We start from the raw sequence: 19,260 nt of genomic DNA, 5'->3' as shown, positions 1-19,260 counted from the left end.
GTGTTTTAGATTTCAACTTCCTGCTCAAAGCCAAGGAATTTTTTTTTTAAATAAATAGATTAGCACCTATGTATGTATAGCACACATCATCAATTAATTAACACTAATTGTCAGGAAAGTAATTGTCTCTTTTCTTTTGCTTTCTCTCAATATATAATTGAAACCAATGAGCCAAAGCTTAGTTTCTCTCACTGAGCTAAAGATGGAAGGGGAAGAAGGGATGAAGGCAAGGAGCTTCAGGGATGAGACCTACAGCAGCAGCAGAAGAGTTTTCTTGAGGAGCTACCCTCTTCAATGGGAGGGTGGGGAGGGCAAAACAGTAATTGACGATGGTCATCACCATGAGGAGGAGGTCACCAGGTTATCATTGAAGTGCAAGCTCGCAGCTATTTTCCACTGGGGGGAAGGCAAGTTGTTTTTTTTTGCTTAGGAAAACTCAAGGGCAAGGTCGTCTTCTATCTTGTTTCTTGTAGACCTTTTGGTTTCAAGTCATCCAAAAGGATGCTCATGACCGTGTAAGGTGATGAAACTATGGCTTGCTATCGCATGGTCGTCTACCTTCATATATGCTCTCCCTTTTTTTGTTACCGAAGATTAATGTGGGTTGCGTTAACATGTGATCTCCTATACTCTGTTCTTTGCTTGATCATATTTTTTTGGAAAATGATTTAAGGGTCTAAAATATGGGACCAAGGGAGGGGACAAGTGAGGTATCCCCTCCCTATTTCATAATGAGTTAGCCCGACCCAAAATATGGGACCAAGGGAGTGGACAGGTGAGATGTCCCCTCCCTATTGCATAATGAGTTGGTCATGCCAACTCATTATGCAATAGGGAGGGGACACTTTACTTGTCCCCTCCCTTGGTCCCATATTTTGGGTCCCCGTAGCAGCACTCTATTTTTTTATTTCTAGCAAAACTACTCATTTGGCTGTCCCTCACTCGATGGCTGGTGATTCGAAGATCATTTATCTTTATCTTGTAGCGTAAAGCAAAAGTTCAAACGTAATCTCTCATACTCTGTACTCTGCTTGCTCGTACTATTGATTTCGGGTGAAACAACTCTCCCGACTGTCTCCACTAGAAAGCTGGTGATTCAAAAGGTTACATATTTTTATTTTGAAGAAATTTGCAAAATAGATCTGTTTTGCTAAATATTTAGCAAAATAGACCTCTTTTTTGCCAACCGGCTAAAAAAAAGTTGATTTTGCAAAACAGATCATTCGAAACATATGAGACTAGCTAGTAGTCCCGTATGTTTCGAATGGTTTGTTTAGCGAAAATCGACCTCTTTTTGGTCTGTTGGCTAAAAAGAGGTTTATTTTGCTAAATATTTAGCAAAATAAGTTTATTTTGTAATTTTTTCCTTTTATTTTATAGCGTAAAGCAAAAAAAAATTCGATATGAGCGCACGAGGGCTTTTGGAATTCTTATTTTCTTGAAGCACCCCATTATCAGGCAAACGATCCACTGAATAGTTTTTTCAATTCTAAAACTCGGCTTTTCTTCTTAAGCATTCTGACTGACCGATGATTTTCCTTTCTCCTACCGTCCCAAAATATGCAAGTTTTGGTAAGGTATCCATCTAGATTTCTGCTTAATTCATCCGCTAATAATCTTAGACAAGGATGAGAAAGCAAAGGATTAAATATTTGAGTTACACACACGCATACACTATAAAGCTAGAAAAAAACTTTGAGTGGATATGAGCTTTCGTCCGCCAACTTTTTAATCTTTTGATCTTGCTTTGAGATTCGTGCTACACATCGATACTATCTTTGAGATGCATACCTGGATGCGTATCACATAGTAGCACAAATCCCAAAGCAAAATCAATGGTCAAAAAATTCAGTAGACAAAGAGCACCTATCTACTTGAATAAAGAAGAAAGCTCAAACCCTGAATCTCTCTAGTTGCAGTGACATATTTTTTTGCTTAGCTTCTTCATTAACTGCTTCAAGTAGCTCCAGTCAGCTTTTGGTTGGTTCAGTTTGTCTTGTTGGTCATTTTCACGCGGCAGTACAGTAAATTTACTAGGAAACACAACAAAATCCTCTCTAAAGAACAACTAAACAGGAACATTCCGTAGTCAGCATCCTACTAATCTTAGATAACTTAATCATCCAGGCTCATTGCAAGAAATTTTGCAGGTGGCACAAGAAGAGTGTGTAAAATTTCGGCAGTGTCAATAAGCTTACAAATAAAAGTAAGGATTTCCAACTTCCATTAGAAGTTTGCCTACGCTCCCAGTAGTTTTAGCATTCCCTTGCATCCGATATAAGCTTCCACGTAATAATCCAAGATAGTGATAGATCACCTGTACTTTGCTCTTTCACTTGATGGAGAGCTCAACATAAGCCTGTCAAAAAATCTCAACTGTCCTTCAAGGTGGTTTTGCACGTAAAGTAGATTTATACCAAGTATTTGCACGAGAGATCAGCAGGAGCTGCATGATTAACTACTACTTCTATAGCAACAAAATATGCTCTTTAAGACCACATCAACAAGCATCCATGGATCAGGCAAGTAACAGATTATGAAATGCCACCTTCGAGGGGAAGCATAGAGTTTAAAATGGAGCCGTCCTGCAAATGAGAATGAAATTCAACTTAACGACAATAGATTACATATCGAGACAACAGGTAAAATTGGAGGACCAAATGAATTATTGCCGTTTAACGCAAAATGATTACTTACCCCATCAATCAGTCAATCTTGTATTTCCTAAGAAATCTCTTGCTTAGTGATAGCATAATGACAGTGAGCAGAATCAAAACAACAATTGCACCTGAAATGAGGAGAATGTTGACTATAAACACATAAGATTAACATAAAATATGCCTCCTATTCACTAGATTAAAATAAAAATTGAGTTTTTTCCCCGCTATTTAATGAACACCACTTGAAATATTTGACATTGAAATATTGCTGTAGTTATCGATATGTCATATAGCGAAAACAAACAACCTATAAGAGTAACCATCTAATTGGATTGGTGAAAAACTCCAACAGAGTAGTTGAGTTTCAGAAACAAAATCCACATTCCCAGAGTCCGTTCTTGATTAAGAAAGTTTTCCTATCTAGTCCTCATTACACAGATTACCTTTATTGTGAGTGCCTCAATGTATGTCACCAGCTTAGAGGAAATTTTATCGTAAACATGTTTCCTGATAAATATGCAAGGCACATCCACAATATTATGTAGAAACACCACAAGCGTTATGAAGAACTAGATTTCTCTTGTTCATGATATAAAAATTCTCTTTGCAAAAAGCAAAAAAAAAAAAAAAGACATTTGATAACAAATTTCTGGAAGATCTTTTAAGAACTACTTCAAATAATATGTCGAATTTTCAGTTCAAGAAATATAAATCTTGGCCCCCAAACCTCCTAGCAACACTATGACCTGCTAAACAGGTGAACCAATGGTTCAAACTTCTATAGTGATAACTATGCGCTTGATCTAGATTTCAGTTGGAACCAAATTAAATTGAATATTGAGATATTCATGTTTAAATTAGTCTAATCTCTTTAAATTCAGATTAATTTCAATGAAACCGAATTCGAATATGGTTCTTTCAATATGACGAATTTTCTTCAGATACCAAATACATTTCTACTTGATATAACGTAAATAGCTTTTTGAACTATTACATTAAAGAATCTTTTCATTTGGTTTAAAATTCTAATACAAAGAAACCATCTGATGCAAACAAAAAAAGAGTTAATTGCGGATAGACCCCTGCAGTATAGATCAAACTGCGGCTAGACCCCTTGTAGTTCTGTTTATGCAGATATACTCCCTGAGTGATTTTTTTGTTGACTCTTTAAAAGAGCAAAAAAAAAAAAAACTCAGGGGTCTTATCCACATTTGGGCAATAGCACAGGGGATCATCCGCACCAATAGAAGTAGAGTGGGTCCACCCACTATTGGACGATTTTACGGGGGGTCTATCAGCAATTAACCCATTAAAAATACAAAGAATAATATTTGGTGTGTCAATGAGGAGTAACATGGTACACACAGTATATACTGAAAGGATTTGTAGTTCCTTAGATATGTCGTTCAAATAAAAAATCCATTCTGTTCAGGTTGATTTTCTATCTGTACGCACATTATACTGATAGGGTTTTCTATTTGAATCCTGTCAATCGGGAAACAAATCATAACTCTGATCAGGAGTGATCTTGTATGGTTAAACGCCCTAACAGTTGAACTAAAGCAGAAAGGACCTCACAAAGGAGAATAAGTTGACCTATTGTTTCCGTAAATTAGCAAGTAACCTTGTCCTATTAAGGTGCTAGGTTGCTCTGGATCCTACTACTCGCTGGTGTAGCTCAGTAAAAGGTTGACATATTCAATTAAAAGTTTCAAAATGACAGTGTCAGTAAGCAAAGGTGCATACCTATTAAAGCTCCAAAAAGTAGAAAGGAAAGACGATATCTGAGAAACCATGGAAGGTCAACTTCAAGGGTACAATGCTTCTGATATACTCCTCTTGAGAGTGTCTTGTGTGTGTATCCTGACTGCAACTCAGAAAGTAAGAGCTCTACCCCAGTAACAGGATTGCCATTCACATCTCTCACTTCGATTTTGATACTTTGTGGACTTGCATCCCAATCTATTTCAATTACTCCAAAGTTTGGCTTGCCTGAACAAAGCCATCAAAAAACTTAATTCATAGTAAACGTTTATTTCTGGATGATGAGAGAGATTTAAACTTAAAACGAACATAGAGAAACAGTAAGCATGTTTCCCCTTAATTTAATACTTTCTGAGATGAAATCCAGAATAAAAGTCTAATACCAGCTTGCATCCAAATCTAAATATGGATTCACTGCTAGACCCAGAAATGTCAAATCTATTAAAGTTGTGCATATACTAGAACATAGAAGTGTGCTATAAATTTGTGAAGCAAGGTGTTTCCATTTGCAACCATGACTTGGAACCTGATATGGATGTCAGTCTCAGACGACAAAGTAGAGGCTCACTATTAAATATTAATAGAGTAGCTACGGACAGACATAGAGTTGTACTACAAGCAATATAAAAAAGAACCAATGTTAGAAAGCATTTCCCGAGAAAAGGTTTTATAGAACAAACATAAACACATATGAGGCTTGGTTTTAATTTTTTCCCCCTATGCAGCATGATTTTAATATCTTATATATAAGTCATATGGTTTTTCACAGTAGTATACCATATGTGCATGATTTGTATCGGCACTTTGGGGAATAGACTCTCAGAGTAGATGGTATCAACCATGCTGCAGCTCTAATAAGGAAAGGTAGTGGCTGGGGCACAGCATTCTCGACAGACTGAGTAAGTCCACTTGACGTTATGTCATACAAAGGATAATCAGTACCACAGTCATAACGTGCAATCTCTCCAAAGTGAACATCACCACTGATAAATAAGATTCCATTTCTCTGCATGTTAAAAACACAAAGGATCAATGCTTGAAATTTCATCAAGATACTTGAATAAGATTCCATTTCTCTGCATGTTAAAAACACAAAGGATCAATGCTTGAAATTTCATCAAGATACTTGAACAAAAAACTCATGTGAAGATTATGCTAAACACAAAGGATCAATGCTTGAAATTTCATCAAGATACTTGAACAAAAAACTCATGTGAAGATTATGCTAAAGGTTATATCAGGAAACAAAAAACTATTAATTTCAAGCCCCAGAAAAAGCAAACCTTAAAAAGTGTGCCATTGGAGTTACAATATTACTAAGCCATGGCTATGTGTGATACTAATGCTAATACAAGACCAACTTTAACCTCTTCCACAACATATTTTGCTAGGTATATCACGTCAGTTGTTCAAATGTACATTCTGAAATAATGGAAAAACTGTCATAAAAAGCAGAATACGGCTTTACCAATTTATATAATCAGCTTGAAAGTTCAAATATTATCACAGAACATGATGTCAAAATAAAAGTAAGCATACCTTACTATCAGCTATCAATTCATATAGTCTCTTCCTCTCCTTGGGGAAACGTCCCCAAGATTCCACATAGAAATATGGACCAGTTGATGCAGAAAGATTTGATATAACCTGAACAAAGAAGGCAAGAAATGATGCAATCCTACATGTATATTAAACAAGACAACATGCACCAGAAATATCTAAAATCTTTTTAAAGGACAGTCCCAAAATAGTCCAAATGATCACTTGGATGCACCCAAATAACAATGATGCATTTACTTATATTATTGTCATCAATATCATAGTAGTTGAAAAAACTGTCAGAAAGGACAATCCAGTGGTAGGAAAAAGGATTGTTCCGACACACCTGAATAACATAAAGCTCACTTGTTATTATCATTACCATTATCATAGATATATAAAAAATTTAATAAAAAAATGACCATCTTCATTCATTGTGATCCCTCCTCTTGAAAAATTAACACATGATAGATGAAATATGTTACTCAAATGCATTTATACATGAGCATGCATGTGCCTGAGATATTCAGTCCTTATAATTTTTCATACATACATACATACATCAGGACATGAATATAAGTAGCACATATCATACATTTTTAGATGGGAAATACATGTTCTAGCATACCACTCAGGAGATTTTCTCCTATAAACCTCCTGCATAAAGATTGGGGCAACAGTTGTGTTATTGTATCACCAGTCTCCAAACCCTGGCGAGTTTGTTTGTGATATAGCACTCATCCAAGCCACAACCTTCAGATGTATGAACATCAGCAAACCTCCTAACTTTTTGTCAGAAAATCGCCTGCTTTACAGGACCACATAGCATGGGATCTTTGATTTGTGTATTTCTCAGCTAAAAATCTCCTTATACATACACATATATATAGACACATACATCTATGGGCCAAATACAACCAAAAGAATGTTTCTGATGCCCCTCAAGAACATCTATGATGCATGTTGAAGTTAAATGTGCTAAGTTTGTTTAATTTCAGTTTCTACAGGAGTAACCAGAGTAGTTTATAAATAGGGATGTTAAATTTAGTTACAGTATCTGGTGTTCATGCTAGGGTAAGTTATGATAGTCACCGTGCTTTAATAGGACTCAGTCGTAGTACTTGAAGTTATGATGCATGGACACGGACATGGCGACACAGACATGACAGTACATGACACAATGATACATCAGACTCTAAAAACTCCAAATAAAAGAGAAGTATTATGTCTAATAGGTGTGACCAGCATTGAAAAAAATGCATTCATGTTATTTCAAAAAAATTCAATATAGTGTATACTATTTCAATATGTTGTTAGTTATTTTGTTATTTCAAAATAGCTTTGGACATCTGGGAATTAAATAAAACTCTACACGCAGGAACTATACCACATTTGGCTCCATGTGCGCAGTTTCTATAAGATTACTTCGTAACAACACCATTGACAATTTGACTACAAGTTAGAAATGTGGTAGGGATCACCAAAGGGAAACTTACAGTATTTAGCAAATGCCAAAAGGACCATGTTTAATTTCTTATGCACCAGCTATGTAGCACGGACACGGATCCGACACGGCCATCCGACACGCCGACACGAGGCAAATCCTAAAAAATACATAGGATACGTGTGTTCGACACGTGTGTCCGACACGGACACGACACGACACGGCTTCATGTTATGCGTGTCCGTGCTTCATAGTGCACCAGTCATGGCTATGCAGCTATGTTTAATTACTTCTGCACCAAAATAGTTCTATAACAAAGTATCTTCAGAAGCACAACTGTCACATCATTCATTACTTTTGGATACTAAGAAAGGTTTGTTCTATAGATATATAAATTTCTAACATGCAAGTGCATTAGAAAGGAATATGCATTCTCCCATTACCTGAATAGAAGATGCTATAATGGTAATCTCTGATCCAGGACCACTTAATTCCTGTTGTAACCACTCCCATTGTGTCTCACCCAATATACTTCCATCACTGAAAAATGGATCCCTATGGTATCTAGTGTCCAAGAGAATAACCTGCAACGCCATATCCGGAGTAATTGCTAGCATGTTACACACCTCCAGCTTGGTGGAGCATATACAACAAGATATACAATATCAGAACTATAAACATAAATTTTTTTTCTATACAATAAATCTCATATATAGGGAACAAATGACTGACACTGCAAGGAACTCCACAAATGTAATAACAGCAGTGAGCATATGAAACAATTTCAATAATAGAGATAGAGTGCAGGGATTGATTTAGCTCGGATCTCTTGAATATTGTGCCTCGGATATAAATGCAGTTCTCTGAGTGGTTCTTATTTTCTCCTTCATATAGGCTATTCCTTGATCAAGGAGATATTCTGAGCTTTTACCCATAACATAGACTTATAGTCTCAAAGTTTTACGGAGAGCCTCATCTCTTTCAAAGGATTCCTTAGCTAGGAATTTGGCATTGAATTGACACAGGTAAACAGCCAAATCATAAAATATGTTCAATGGTTGCCTATAGCATTTTCAATTCAGAATTTTGGTCTATAGTTAAACCCATTGTGAAGTGAAGGGGCATAGATGATGATAATGGTTGCATGCTTGCATGTTAACCCAAGTAAGCAAATTACCTATTTCCTGACAGTGGTCAACAACATGTCAAGCAAAATAAACTGGCAGCAGTGAATTTTCACTTACGGACCTTTATTTGCTTCCCAGTGGGTCCAAATAAATAGGAAGCATAAACACCAGCTTGTTTTCGCCTACAAGAAAGAAGGCATAATGACAAATGCAGCAACGTAATGCTTGCGACAAATTCTACTCTGAGACATGTTTCACGTAGAGGCTTTGAAAAATATGGGTAAGATGCAATCTTAAGTAACCAAGAACACAAGCACAAATGGGTAAAATGGGGAGAAAATTTTCAGCCAAAGTGCACAGAATCCAAGAGAAAGTTGGTAGGACAAGTAATAACAATATAAACCAAACCATAAAGATGAAGATCACATGACAACCATATACAAAAATTTACAAGGATCGATATAAGATTCAAGATTTATATTCATCAAACTATGGAAAGGTACCATCTTAACATTCAAATTATACAATGTTACAACCATATTAAGCCATGATAATATGATGTTACAAGTTGATACAACTCTACATAAATACAGGAATACTCAAAAATTAAATACAACATGCCACAAGTACAACAATGAAAACATGTTAAGCATGTAATATATTTTACTATGCTACTTTGATGTAAAATACTGCTTTTATATTACTTCTATATACATTATAAATGACGTAGTACAAAAGGCATCAAATTTGCTAGAACTAAAAGAACTTTGAACAAGTTAATTTTTCATCTAAACAATAAATGAACATAGTAATCCTATAACAATATTTCTTGAACAGTCTTTTTTATCCATTTTCAAGGAAGATAAACATAAAAACATTCACAAACCAAGATGAATTATGAACTCCACCAATCAAATATCAACTTAAATTTATCATCTGGGATCTGTATAGAATACATTAAAATACACAAACTACAAAGGTGTCAGCCCTTAAAGTGGACAGTTAATATCAATGACATACCGTACAATGATTCTGCTGGGACTATGTAATGAACCGTAAAATACCAGCTGTGATTGAGGTCTTCTACCAATGTTCTAATATCTATTCTCATGTGTCTATATATACTCATACCCACACAGAATGACACTGGATAATGGCTTTGTTCAAGAAGCACAATATTCAAGCCTACCATAAGTTACTTTATTTTCTGTAGCAAGAAATCACCCCCAGTGTTAAACTTCAATATTATCAAGAAGGTGTTTGGTAACAGTTTGCTTAAATAATATAGCTGATGTAGATACCTATGTTTTCCCCCTCATACCATGTCCCTCTTTCTAGATTTTAATAAAGGCGGCGTGTTTGTCACATGAATGCATGTTGACATGGGTCCTCGCAAGGATGTCTCTAAATTATAGCTTCCAAGTGCCATCTGCCATGCTTATATTTAAATAAAATTTATGAAAGATTTATGGAGTCTATTTGAAGCACTCACCGAGGGCTATCTTCAGCTTCATCTAAGAAATCCAAGAGGAGTCTTTGGCTTGTATCTTTCCCACTAAACTCCTTCCCTGCATCATTTAGTCCATAATCATGATCATCCCATGTTCCAATAACCTGCAATTTTCAGTTGATGCTAATAATATAAACCAAGTATATGAAGAAAAATTACAAAATGACAGAAGATAAATATGATGTTTTTTACTGCGAGATGGATTTAAAGAACATATATAATGGCTGGTAGTTAAAGCACACATTGCAACCAAAAGATATAAGCAAAAAAAATGCATAATAAACTAATGACAGGAATGATGCAAGAAAAGGAAAAATGTTCAACTACTAGACAATAGAGATTAGAACAGGCTGAACAGCCATTGATGATGACTGGCTTCTCACAGCAACCATCAGAGGCCTAACATATGTTGACATGTTACATTCAATCTATTATTTCATTGACATTAGTGCTACCTCAATCTGTTATTATAAGCATTCAAAGGTCAGGGGCTTCCAAGAACATAAATACTATTTGACATCAAGATATTGAGGCACATAATAGATATTGCGTCTTGATGTGCCAGACGTTTATGTATCTCCTTGATTATGACATGGGTAAACAATTTGTGGTTCCATATCAGAGCCCTTCATCCAATCCTCATCACAGAGGCTCATCTACTATCCATGTTATCACGGTAACAGTCTCTGAAAGTGATTCCAACTCATAGTAGCTGTTAGATAGTCCCCACATTCCCTGCCCCTTTTGTTGCAATAGTGAGCCACTATTTTTTCCCCCTGAATTGATCTTTTGCACATTTGAGTAGGATTCTCCATGATTTACTTGGACGAAAGCTTTAGTGACTACAGGTAGCATTTAATTTATCATTTTCATGGCACGTATGGTAATGCTAATGCTTCTCTTTCCAAAAAAGTTGAAGGACTGGTGCTTCGTATAGGTCAGACGTGAAGAGCAATGCTACGTTGCTAGGTGCAACAACTTCGTACTCCTTAAAGAAAATAATGAGCTATCTACACATACAAAATTGAAGTGGCTAGAGAAGAAGTTAAGATACCTTACTCCGTCGTCTTAATGCAGAGTATCCTGGATTGCTCTTCGCTATCTCATAGCTCTTCTTCAACTGCTCCTCTGACGATGGGAAGAATCTTGGCACATTTTTCCAAGGACCAATAGTCCTCTCCTTCCCAAGAATGCTAAAAGGACGTCGATTATCTCCATAGATATTGTCCCCCAACCAAATAAAAAGCTGGGGATCAAAATCAATTATGGCATTCCATATAGGCTGCAAGTCATCAACATGCATTCTGCGAATTAAAAACCAAATAACAAATAAAAAGACAAAAAGAATGCAGCAAATTAAAGCTTTGTGTCAGAGAAGACAGGTAGAAGAACATGTATCCTGAAACTAAAATTAAATAATAAGTAAATAACAGTTTTCAAGCAGAAAAACCATGAGGGTTGATTACCAACCTCACGTCAGACAAGCAAGCGTGCTAATGCTGCTCATATATGTGGTGGATAATGATATGACTCACTGAGAAGTATCTCATCCACAAAGAATATCACAATATGCACAATGGAAGACTAGATCATTATCTATGCAAATTCCTGACTCAGATTAGAAAATCAGCATATATATCCAGTTAATAACAATTAACAAAGTTGTCAAATTTCATCTCCAACGGTTTTAAAAGCCTCCTGTAAGTGCAGAAAGGGGGAAACTTCTATGTATACAAGAGAAGCATGCGACTTGACTCAAAAAGATACATCCTAATTAGTAAAGTGTTTATTATAGGGGTTTTTTCAGAGAAACCACCAAAAAAAGGGTAGTTCTACAAGAACCATCTTTGAATTTCAATTCATACATAAACCACCCTTTAAAGTGACGTGTTGCAATCAACCACCTCATAGTCAAAATTTCACTGAAAAAACAAAAAAAAAACCTTAAAAAAATCACGTTCAATATATGTGACTTGTATCCTAACTAGACCTAAACATTAACAAAATGAGTCGCGTGCCTTGAATGTGAGTTTTTAAGGGTATTTTTGGATTTTAGTGAGAAATTGACTATGAGGTGGTTGACTGCAACACAAATCTACTTTAAAGGTGGTTTTTGTATAAGTTGAAATTTAAAGGTGGTTTTAGTAGAATTACTCAATTTTTAAGGTGGTTTCTAGGGGGAACCCTTTATTACATAACATATATTCCAATCATAAACCCTTACAGCTATGTCAAATGCAAAAAAATAAAAGAGAGTTTTTCAACACTAGTCCATTAAGTCTTTAATTTGAAATTAGTCCTTCAAATCATTGAAATTGCTATTAGGTCCCCCAATTTTTTATAAGTTATTTCTACATTAGCCCCTAAAATCATTCAAATTGCTATTAGGTCCACCATTTCTTATAAATTGTTTCAAACTAGTCCCTCCAATCAAGACTAGTGGTAGCAAGATATAAGAGTTTATGGCCTAACAAAAATTTCAATGATTCGAGGGACTTATTTCAAAAAAATTTAAATTCAAGGAACTAATATTAAAAAAGAACAGTAAAGCTCTTGATTTTCATCTCTTGATTTTGCTTTGAGCTTCGTGCTACAATTTTTCTTTGAGCTTCATGCTACACATCACGGCTATCTCTGAGTTTTGTGTCTTGATGTGTATAACATGTTAGCACAAGTCTCAAAGCAAAATCAATGAATAAAAAGTTGGTGGACAAGAACTCTTATCCACCTAAGTTTACAACAGATTTATGTCATTAACTAATACCATAAGTGCAAACTTACAGCTTTATATTTATGACCCCAGTCCCTACTCTTACCCCCTGGGCTATCCCCCCCCAAAAAAAAAAAAAAAAAACAAAACAAAAACAAAAAAGCACACTCACACAAAAAAAAAACCCTAATCCCCAACCAAAAGAAAAAAGATATATTTTTAGTGCTTAGATGGCCATTGAACTATTGAAATCATTGCATCTTGCCCCCCGAATTATTTTGGTCCCACACCGCCCCCTCAACTATCACTTCTCATAATTTTAACGAAAACACCAATGAAGTAATTAGCCAGAGATGGCTATTAGGTACTAAATTTGATAGTTTAGAGGGAATGCAGGGACGAATTTAATAGTTCAGACTGTAAGGTGAGGCTGAAAATAGTTCAAGGGGTAAACATGAACCTGATATTAATAGTTTAGGGGCCAAAGCGAGACAAAAAATAATTCAAGAGGTATTAAGGGACAAATTCAATAGTTTGGGGCGTAAGTACGAAGTAAGGATTGAACCATAATAGAGCTCAATCATAATTATGTTACCTTGATTCGGTCTTGTGTGACCAAATCAACAACTCTCATGTTGTGAAAAACATGGAAAAGTTGTGAAAAACGTGAAAAATGAGTTTGTTGAGAGAAAATCTCAAAAGGACGGTTATGAGGGGGTGGAGATGATGGGTTTGGCCCCTATAAAAGGAGGATCGTTCTCCTTGAGAAAACACAACACATAATTAAAAAATCAAACTCTCTACCCATTACCGGAGCCCCCTCAAAAAATCCGTGCTCTTTCTTTTCCTTCTCTGTTGTCGAACACTAGTATCAGAGCAGAAGGTTCTCCATCATCTACGAATCCCACTGCCATTTTCCTAATAAAGAAGTAGCTCTCTTTCTCCAACTTCTTGAAGAAGCACTCTCTGTTGAGCTAGCCTACTCTTTGAAGAGGAAACACTCTCTGTTGAGGTTTAGCCATAAAGCTCATCCGTCCCACATCCAACCTATTGTTTTCGGTCCTACATCCAGGCTGGGCCTGGTTGTTCAGTACTCTGCATTCATAACCCTCCTGTTCATACCCGGCCTACATCCAGCCTATTGTTTCATAGCCTAGATCTAACCTCTTTTTACTAGCCTACTGTTTCATATCCTAATCTAGCCTATTCATAACCTATTTTGTCAAGTCTTGTCACAACCCATTTTTTAAAATTTCTCAAAGCCTGACCTACACCTACACCTTCAAGACCTACTCCTATCATGTGGCCTACATCTTCAAGGTCAAGGTTAAGGTCGACGAGTCTCACTACCGCTGCATCTGGGGAAGGTGACTCGTCCTCACGGCGTCATAACTTCGACAAATGATCATTCGGTCAACGCCACTTAGTGATGATCTCGCTCTAATTGGAGCTTCCTTTCTCAACTCACAAGAATTAGGTTCTTTTAATTTATTTATTTTATCTAACTTTATTCTATTTTTAGTATACCAACTTTATACATATTTTAAATTAGATTTTAGCTTTAGTTCTCTACCGAATGGCTAGTAAACTCGTTCTATCAGAACTATAAAAAATTGACAAATTTAATAACAGTAATTATGACATGTGGTATAGAAAAATAAAATATGCTCTTATTCATGACAATATCAATGATGTAATCGAAACCACTGTTCCAACCCTTACTGATAAATCTACAACTAAGGAAAAGAAAGGGTTTGAATAGTGAAAGTCGAAAGACAAAAAGGTAAAAAACATTATGCTCATGTTCATGGAAGATAACTTAATCAAAGTTTTTAAAACTTATAAGACTCCATGAACATGTGGAATGCCATAAAAGAAAAATACGACACCGCCTCTAAAGTTAACATTTAACCCCTCTTGCATAAATATAATTCTTGTCGTATGTAAGAGGGAGACAATGTCATAGAGCATATAAATAAGATGACTGCCATGACTAAGGACTTATCCACTGTTGGGATCGAAATCCTGAAAAGAATGCAAGTGACAACCATTTTGAATAGTCTACCCCTTTCCCTTATTGTGGCTGCCACCACATTAAGAATTAACTCTGCCATTAAATCTGTCACTGATCTTTCTATATACATAGCGATAGAACAAGACTTAATAGCCAATAGGAAAGAATCAGAACAGAATATAGTGTAACAAGAGCTGAATTATGTCCGCCTGAGGCATAATATTAGAAGCTATAAAAATCCTGATCCTAGCAAATCACAACCGCGAGGACCGAAATCACAGTAGTTCAAGAGAAAGAAAGTATCCCACGGAACCTGCTATAATTGTGGAAAGTTCGGCCATTTCAAGTCCAATTGCCCGCAAGATGAAAAACAGGAGAATAAGGGAGGCTATAAGCATATAGAACAAAGGGGTACTAGCAAAAGAGAATTCATCGGTGTGACGGAATGCAATGTTGTGATGACGGATATCAGCGGTTTGTGGATCGACTCCGGTGCGATCAGACATATCGCAAATGATAAGAATGGAGTTACAGAATTCACCGAGTTGAAGATAGGAGAAAAGAGAATCTATATGAAAAATAATACCTATCTCGATGTAGAAGGTATTGGTTCGTATAAATTGGATCTTGGGAACAGTGTTCTTGTCCTCAAAGATGTGTTCTATGCACCAGGAATTCTGCGCAATCTGATCTCTGTTCTCAGTTTGATGAAGAAAAAACTGGAAGTTAGGTTCTACAATAACCGAATTTCTATAGGAAAAATAATAAAGTGTATGCTATGGAAAAATATGTATCCGAGCATGAATTATTCATTCTTTCAGTAGTTTGTAATAATTTTGATAATAAAATTTTGAATTTGAACTACTTGTCCTGTTATATTTCTGAGTCTGGATTGTGACATTCTAGACTAGGACATGCTACTATTTTAAAAATAAAAAAAAATTATCAGAATAAACTTACTTTTTGCACTATCTAATGCTCAATCGTCATCATGTGAACATTATTTAACTGGTAAAATGACTAAAAACCTTTTATTGGCGGACAAAGAGTCAATAAACTTTTAAGGTCGATACACTCGGATATTTGTGGTCCCCTAAGTGTCAAAACTCATAGTAATAAAGAATATTTTATTATTTTTATAGATGAATATTCCAAGTTTGCACACATCTATCTTATATCTAGCAAATTAGAGGCTCTTGACTGCTTTAAGAGATATAAGTCAGAAGTCGAAAACCAACTTGAAATGAAAATTAAAATTTTAAGAACTGATAGAGGTGGGGAATAAAACTCCAAAGAATTTGAGAGTTGTTGCATTCAGCATGGAATTAAAAGGCATACAACAATATCGTACACATCACAACAGAATGATGTTGCTGAAAAAAGAACAAAACATTACTTAATGTAGTTAGATGCATGTTGTCTCATTCTGGTCTCTTTAAATTTTTTTAGAGAGAAGCGTTATTAACTGCAAACTACATTTTAAATAGAATTCCCACCAAATCAGTTGTATCTACACATTATGAACTATGGAATGGAAGAAAACCTAATCTGAGTCATCTCAAGAAGTGGGGATCTATAGTCCATGTTCTCATTCCATATCAACTTAGAGATAAGTTGGATTTTAAAATAATAAAGTGTAGATTCATAGGGTATTTAGAAAAGACAAAAGGTTATAAGTTCTACAATAAAAAAATGGTCATTAAAAACAGAGATGCTACATTTCTAGAGAACCTAGAGGAAGAAGAACAAGTTCGAGAGGAAACAGAATCTCTAACTGTAATAGATGATAATTATTAAGATGTAGTTCCCACTAATGACCCTGATATTGTGAATGAACCTAACCTTAAAAATGATGAAATACATATGACAAATAATGTACCTTATCAACCGATTGTAGGCAACCAAAGACTAAGAACACAATCTTCATGGATGGATGATTACTATTTATATTCATGTGAGTCATCTTGTTTCTCGGTCGATACAAATATAGAATAACAAGATCTCTTAACCTTCTCTGATGCGATGAAATCACCTGAATCAGCTTTATGGCTAGAACCCATGAGAGAAGAACTTGATTCTATAGAAAAAAATAATAATGTATGGGAGTTATGTGATCTACCGGAAAATAGAAAAACCATAAGATACAAATTGGTGCTTAAAAAGAAATATCGTGTTGATGGATCTATTAATAAATTCAAAGCACGGTTAGTTGCTAAGGGTTACAACCAGAAGGCAGAAATAGATTTTCAGGAGACGTATTCTCTTGTAGCTAAATTTACATCCATTAGAATCATTTTGGCTATTGTTATCCTGATATGGAGTTATTCCAAATGGGTGTTAAAACTGCATTCCTTAATGGAGAGTTGAAGGAAGCAATATATATGCAACAACATGAAGGTTTTCAGGTGAAATGACAGGAACATAAAGTTTACAAATTAATAAAATTATTTTACGATTTAAAACAGTTTTCTAGACAATGATATCTCAAATTTCATGATGCAATCACTAAACATGATTTTATTCAAAATAAATTAGATAATTGTGTATATGTCTTGAAAAGTGAAAGAAAATTTACTATAATATCTTTATATGTGGATGATATATTGCTTGCTAGAAATGATATAGAAATATTGAATAAAATCAAGGCAGATCTTAGCGAAAAGTTTGAGATAAGACATGGGAGATGCATCATATATTCTTGGAATTTAAATAATTCGAGATAGAAAATCTACAATGCTAAGTTTAAAACAAGAAAAATATTTAAGATCAATTTTTAAAAGGTTTGGAATGGAGAATGGGAAAGAGATTATGTAAAGAGCAAAACCTGGAGATGGGCAAAAACCATTAGATGTACCTTAAGCTCGAGCAATTAGAAGTTTGATGTATGCAATGTTGTGTACCAGACCTGATATAGCTTATGATGTAAGTCTAGTCAGTCGATATCAAAATAATTCAGGATTAGCACATTGGGAAGCTATTAAAAGAATTATGAAGTATATCAGATGTATATTGACTCATAGATTAGTTTATGAAGCAGATTCGGTTGATCTCCTCGGTTATTCCGATGCTGATTTCGGATGTGATAAAGATGATGAAAAGTCCATTTCGGAACACTTATTCATCTTTAGAGGAGTTATTTCTTAGAGTAGCAAGAAACAATAGTGTGTTGCTAGATATACGCAAGAAGTTGAATATATAGCTTGCAGTATGACAACTACAGATGTTGTCTGGATAAGACGATTTTTGATTGATCTAGATCTCAATTTGTTAGAATGACCTATTAATATTTACTGTGATAATCAAGCAGTGATTAGCTTGATCAATAGCGGCACGAATAGCTCCAAAAAAAAAACACATAAGATCCAGTATCACTATATTCGAGATATTGTTGAAAAGGAAGAAGTTAAAGTGACTTATATCTCTACTACAGACATAATTGTTGATCCTTTAATAAAAAAAATACCAGCGGAATCTTTTATCAAAGATGTAAGTTTGATTGGACTTAGAAATAAATAAGTCCAAGTAAAAATTTTATACATAATGAAATAAAAGTTACTAGTGGGAGTAATGGTAAGAAGTAACATCTGATCTCATGGATAGTTGAAGGCATGTCACTTGGTTAATTTGGTCAAATGGGAGATGTTACCTTGACTCGGTCTTATGTGACCAAATCAACTACTCTCATGTTGTGAAAAACGTGAAAAAGTTGTGAAAAACGCGAAAAATAAGTTTGTTGAGAGAAAATCTCCCAGGGGCGGCTATGAGGGATGAAGATAATGGGTTTGGGCCCTATAAAAGGAGGATCGTTCTCCTTGAGAAAACACAACAACACAGAATTAAAAAATGAAACCCTCTACCCATTAGCCCTCAAAGAAATATGTGCTCTTTCTTCTCTGCTGCCGAACAAATTAGTGTCATGAACGTCGTCTGCTCTAAGTCGAACAACCGTATAATCTTAAAAAAATTTAAAAAAAAAAGAAAGAAAGAATTTACCTGATCAGCGCTCTGATTAGCGCAGGAACCGAAGGCGATCCGAGACACGACAGCTGGAGACGCCGATCCCGATGATGAAACCCTAACGGAGACGAAGAATGCAGCGGCGATTGCGAGGATTCGGAACGCCATTAGAGAGATTTTTTTTTTTGCTTCATCAGCCCGTGGCTCGATCTTAATAAGGGTTTTGAGAATGGAGAGAGAAATCTCGGGAGCAGGAGTGGGCCCCTTGTTTCGAAGAGCACCACTTGGCGCCACTGCAGTAGATCCACGTCTATTTTAAGGGTTTTTTTTTTGTTTCACTGTAAACCCAAAGTCTTACCACCTATTTATTTCTAAACCCATCTACTCTCACGATGTCCATGTTACGAAATGTGATTTAATTTTAAGCCCAATTGTTATTAAATCCCATCCAACCACATTTACGGTGGCGGGATGATTTCAACTTTAATGTAACTTCACACACAAGCTCTCCATCCGGCATTTGACATAGATCTTC

At 35.5% G+C, this 19,260-nt stretch overlaps 1 protein-coding gene across 7 annotated transcripts; it reads right to left on the bottom strand.

Moving 5' to 3' along the window:
- On the bottom strand, positions 2,030-19,143 carry LOC109839102. Of its 7 annotated transcripts, none has more exons than XM_020407557.1 (11): positions 18,762-19,143; positions 16,801-16,845; positions 11,099-11,326; positions 10,027-10,148; positions 8,656-8,716; positions 7,851-8,039; positions 5,964-6,071; positions 5,202-5,430; positions 4,407-4,652; positions 2,698-2,788; positions 2,030-2,585 (listed from the first exon to the last, which is right to left on the bottom strand). In XM_020407557.1, the coding sequence occupies exons 1-10, from the start codon at positions 18,891-18,893 to the stop codon at positions 2,706-2,708; spliced, it is 1,443 nt and encodes a 480-aa protein (XP_020263146.1). In that variant the 5' UTR covers positions 18,894-19,143; the 3' UTR covers positions 2,030-2,585; positions 2,698-2,705. The 7 variants fall into 7 exon arrangements, with proteins under 7 accessions (XP_020263146.1, XP_020263235.1, XP_020263415.1 ...); XM_020407646.1 differs by having other exon boundaries at positions 7,851-7,991; positions 18,762-19,141; XM_020407826.1 differs by lacking the exon at positions 16,801-16,845 and adding an exon at positions 15,355-15,461 and having other exon boundaries at positions 11,099-11,348; positions 18,762-18,831.

The sequence above is a fragment of the Asparagus officinalis genome, chromosome 1 (genome assembly GCF_001876935.1).
Source record: "Asparagus officinalis chromosome 1, Aspof.V1, whole genome shotgun sequence".
NCBI classification, from domain to species: Eukaryota; Viridiplantae; Streptophyta; class Magnoliopsida; order Asparagales; family Asparagaceae; genus Asparagus; species Asparagus officinalis.
This window is presented reverse-complemented; position numbering and strand designations above follow the sequence as displayed.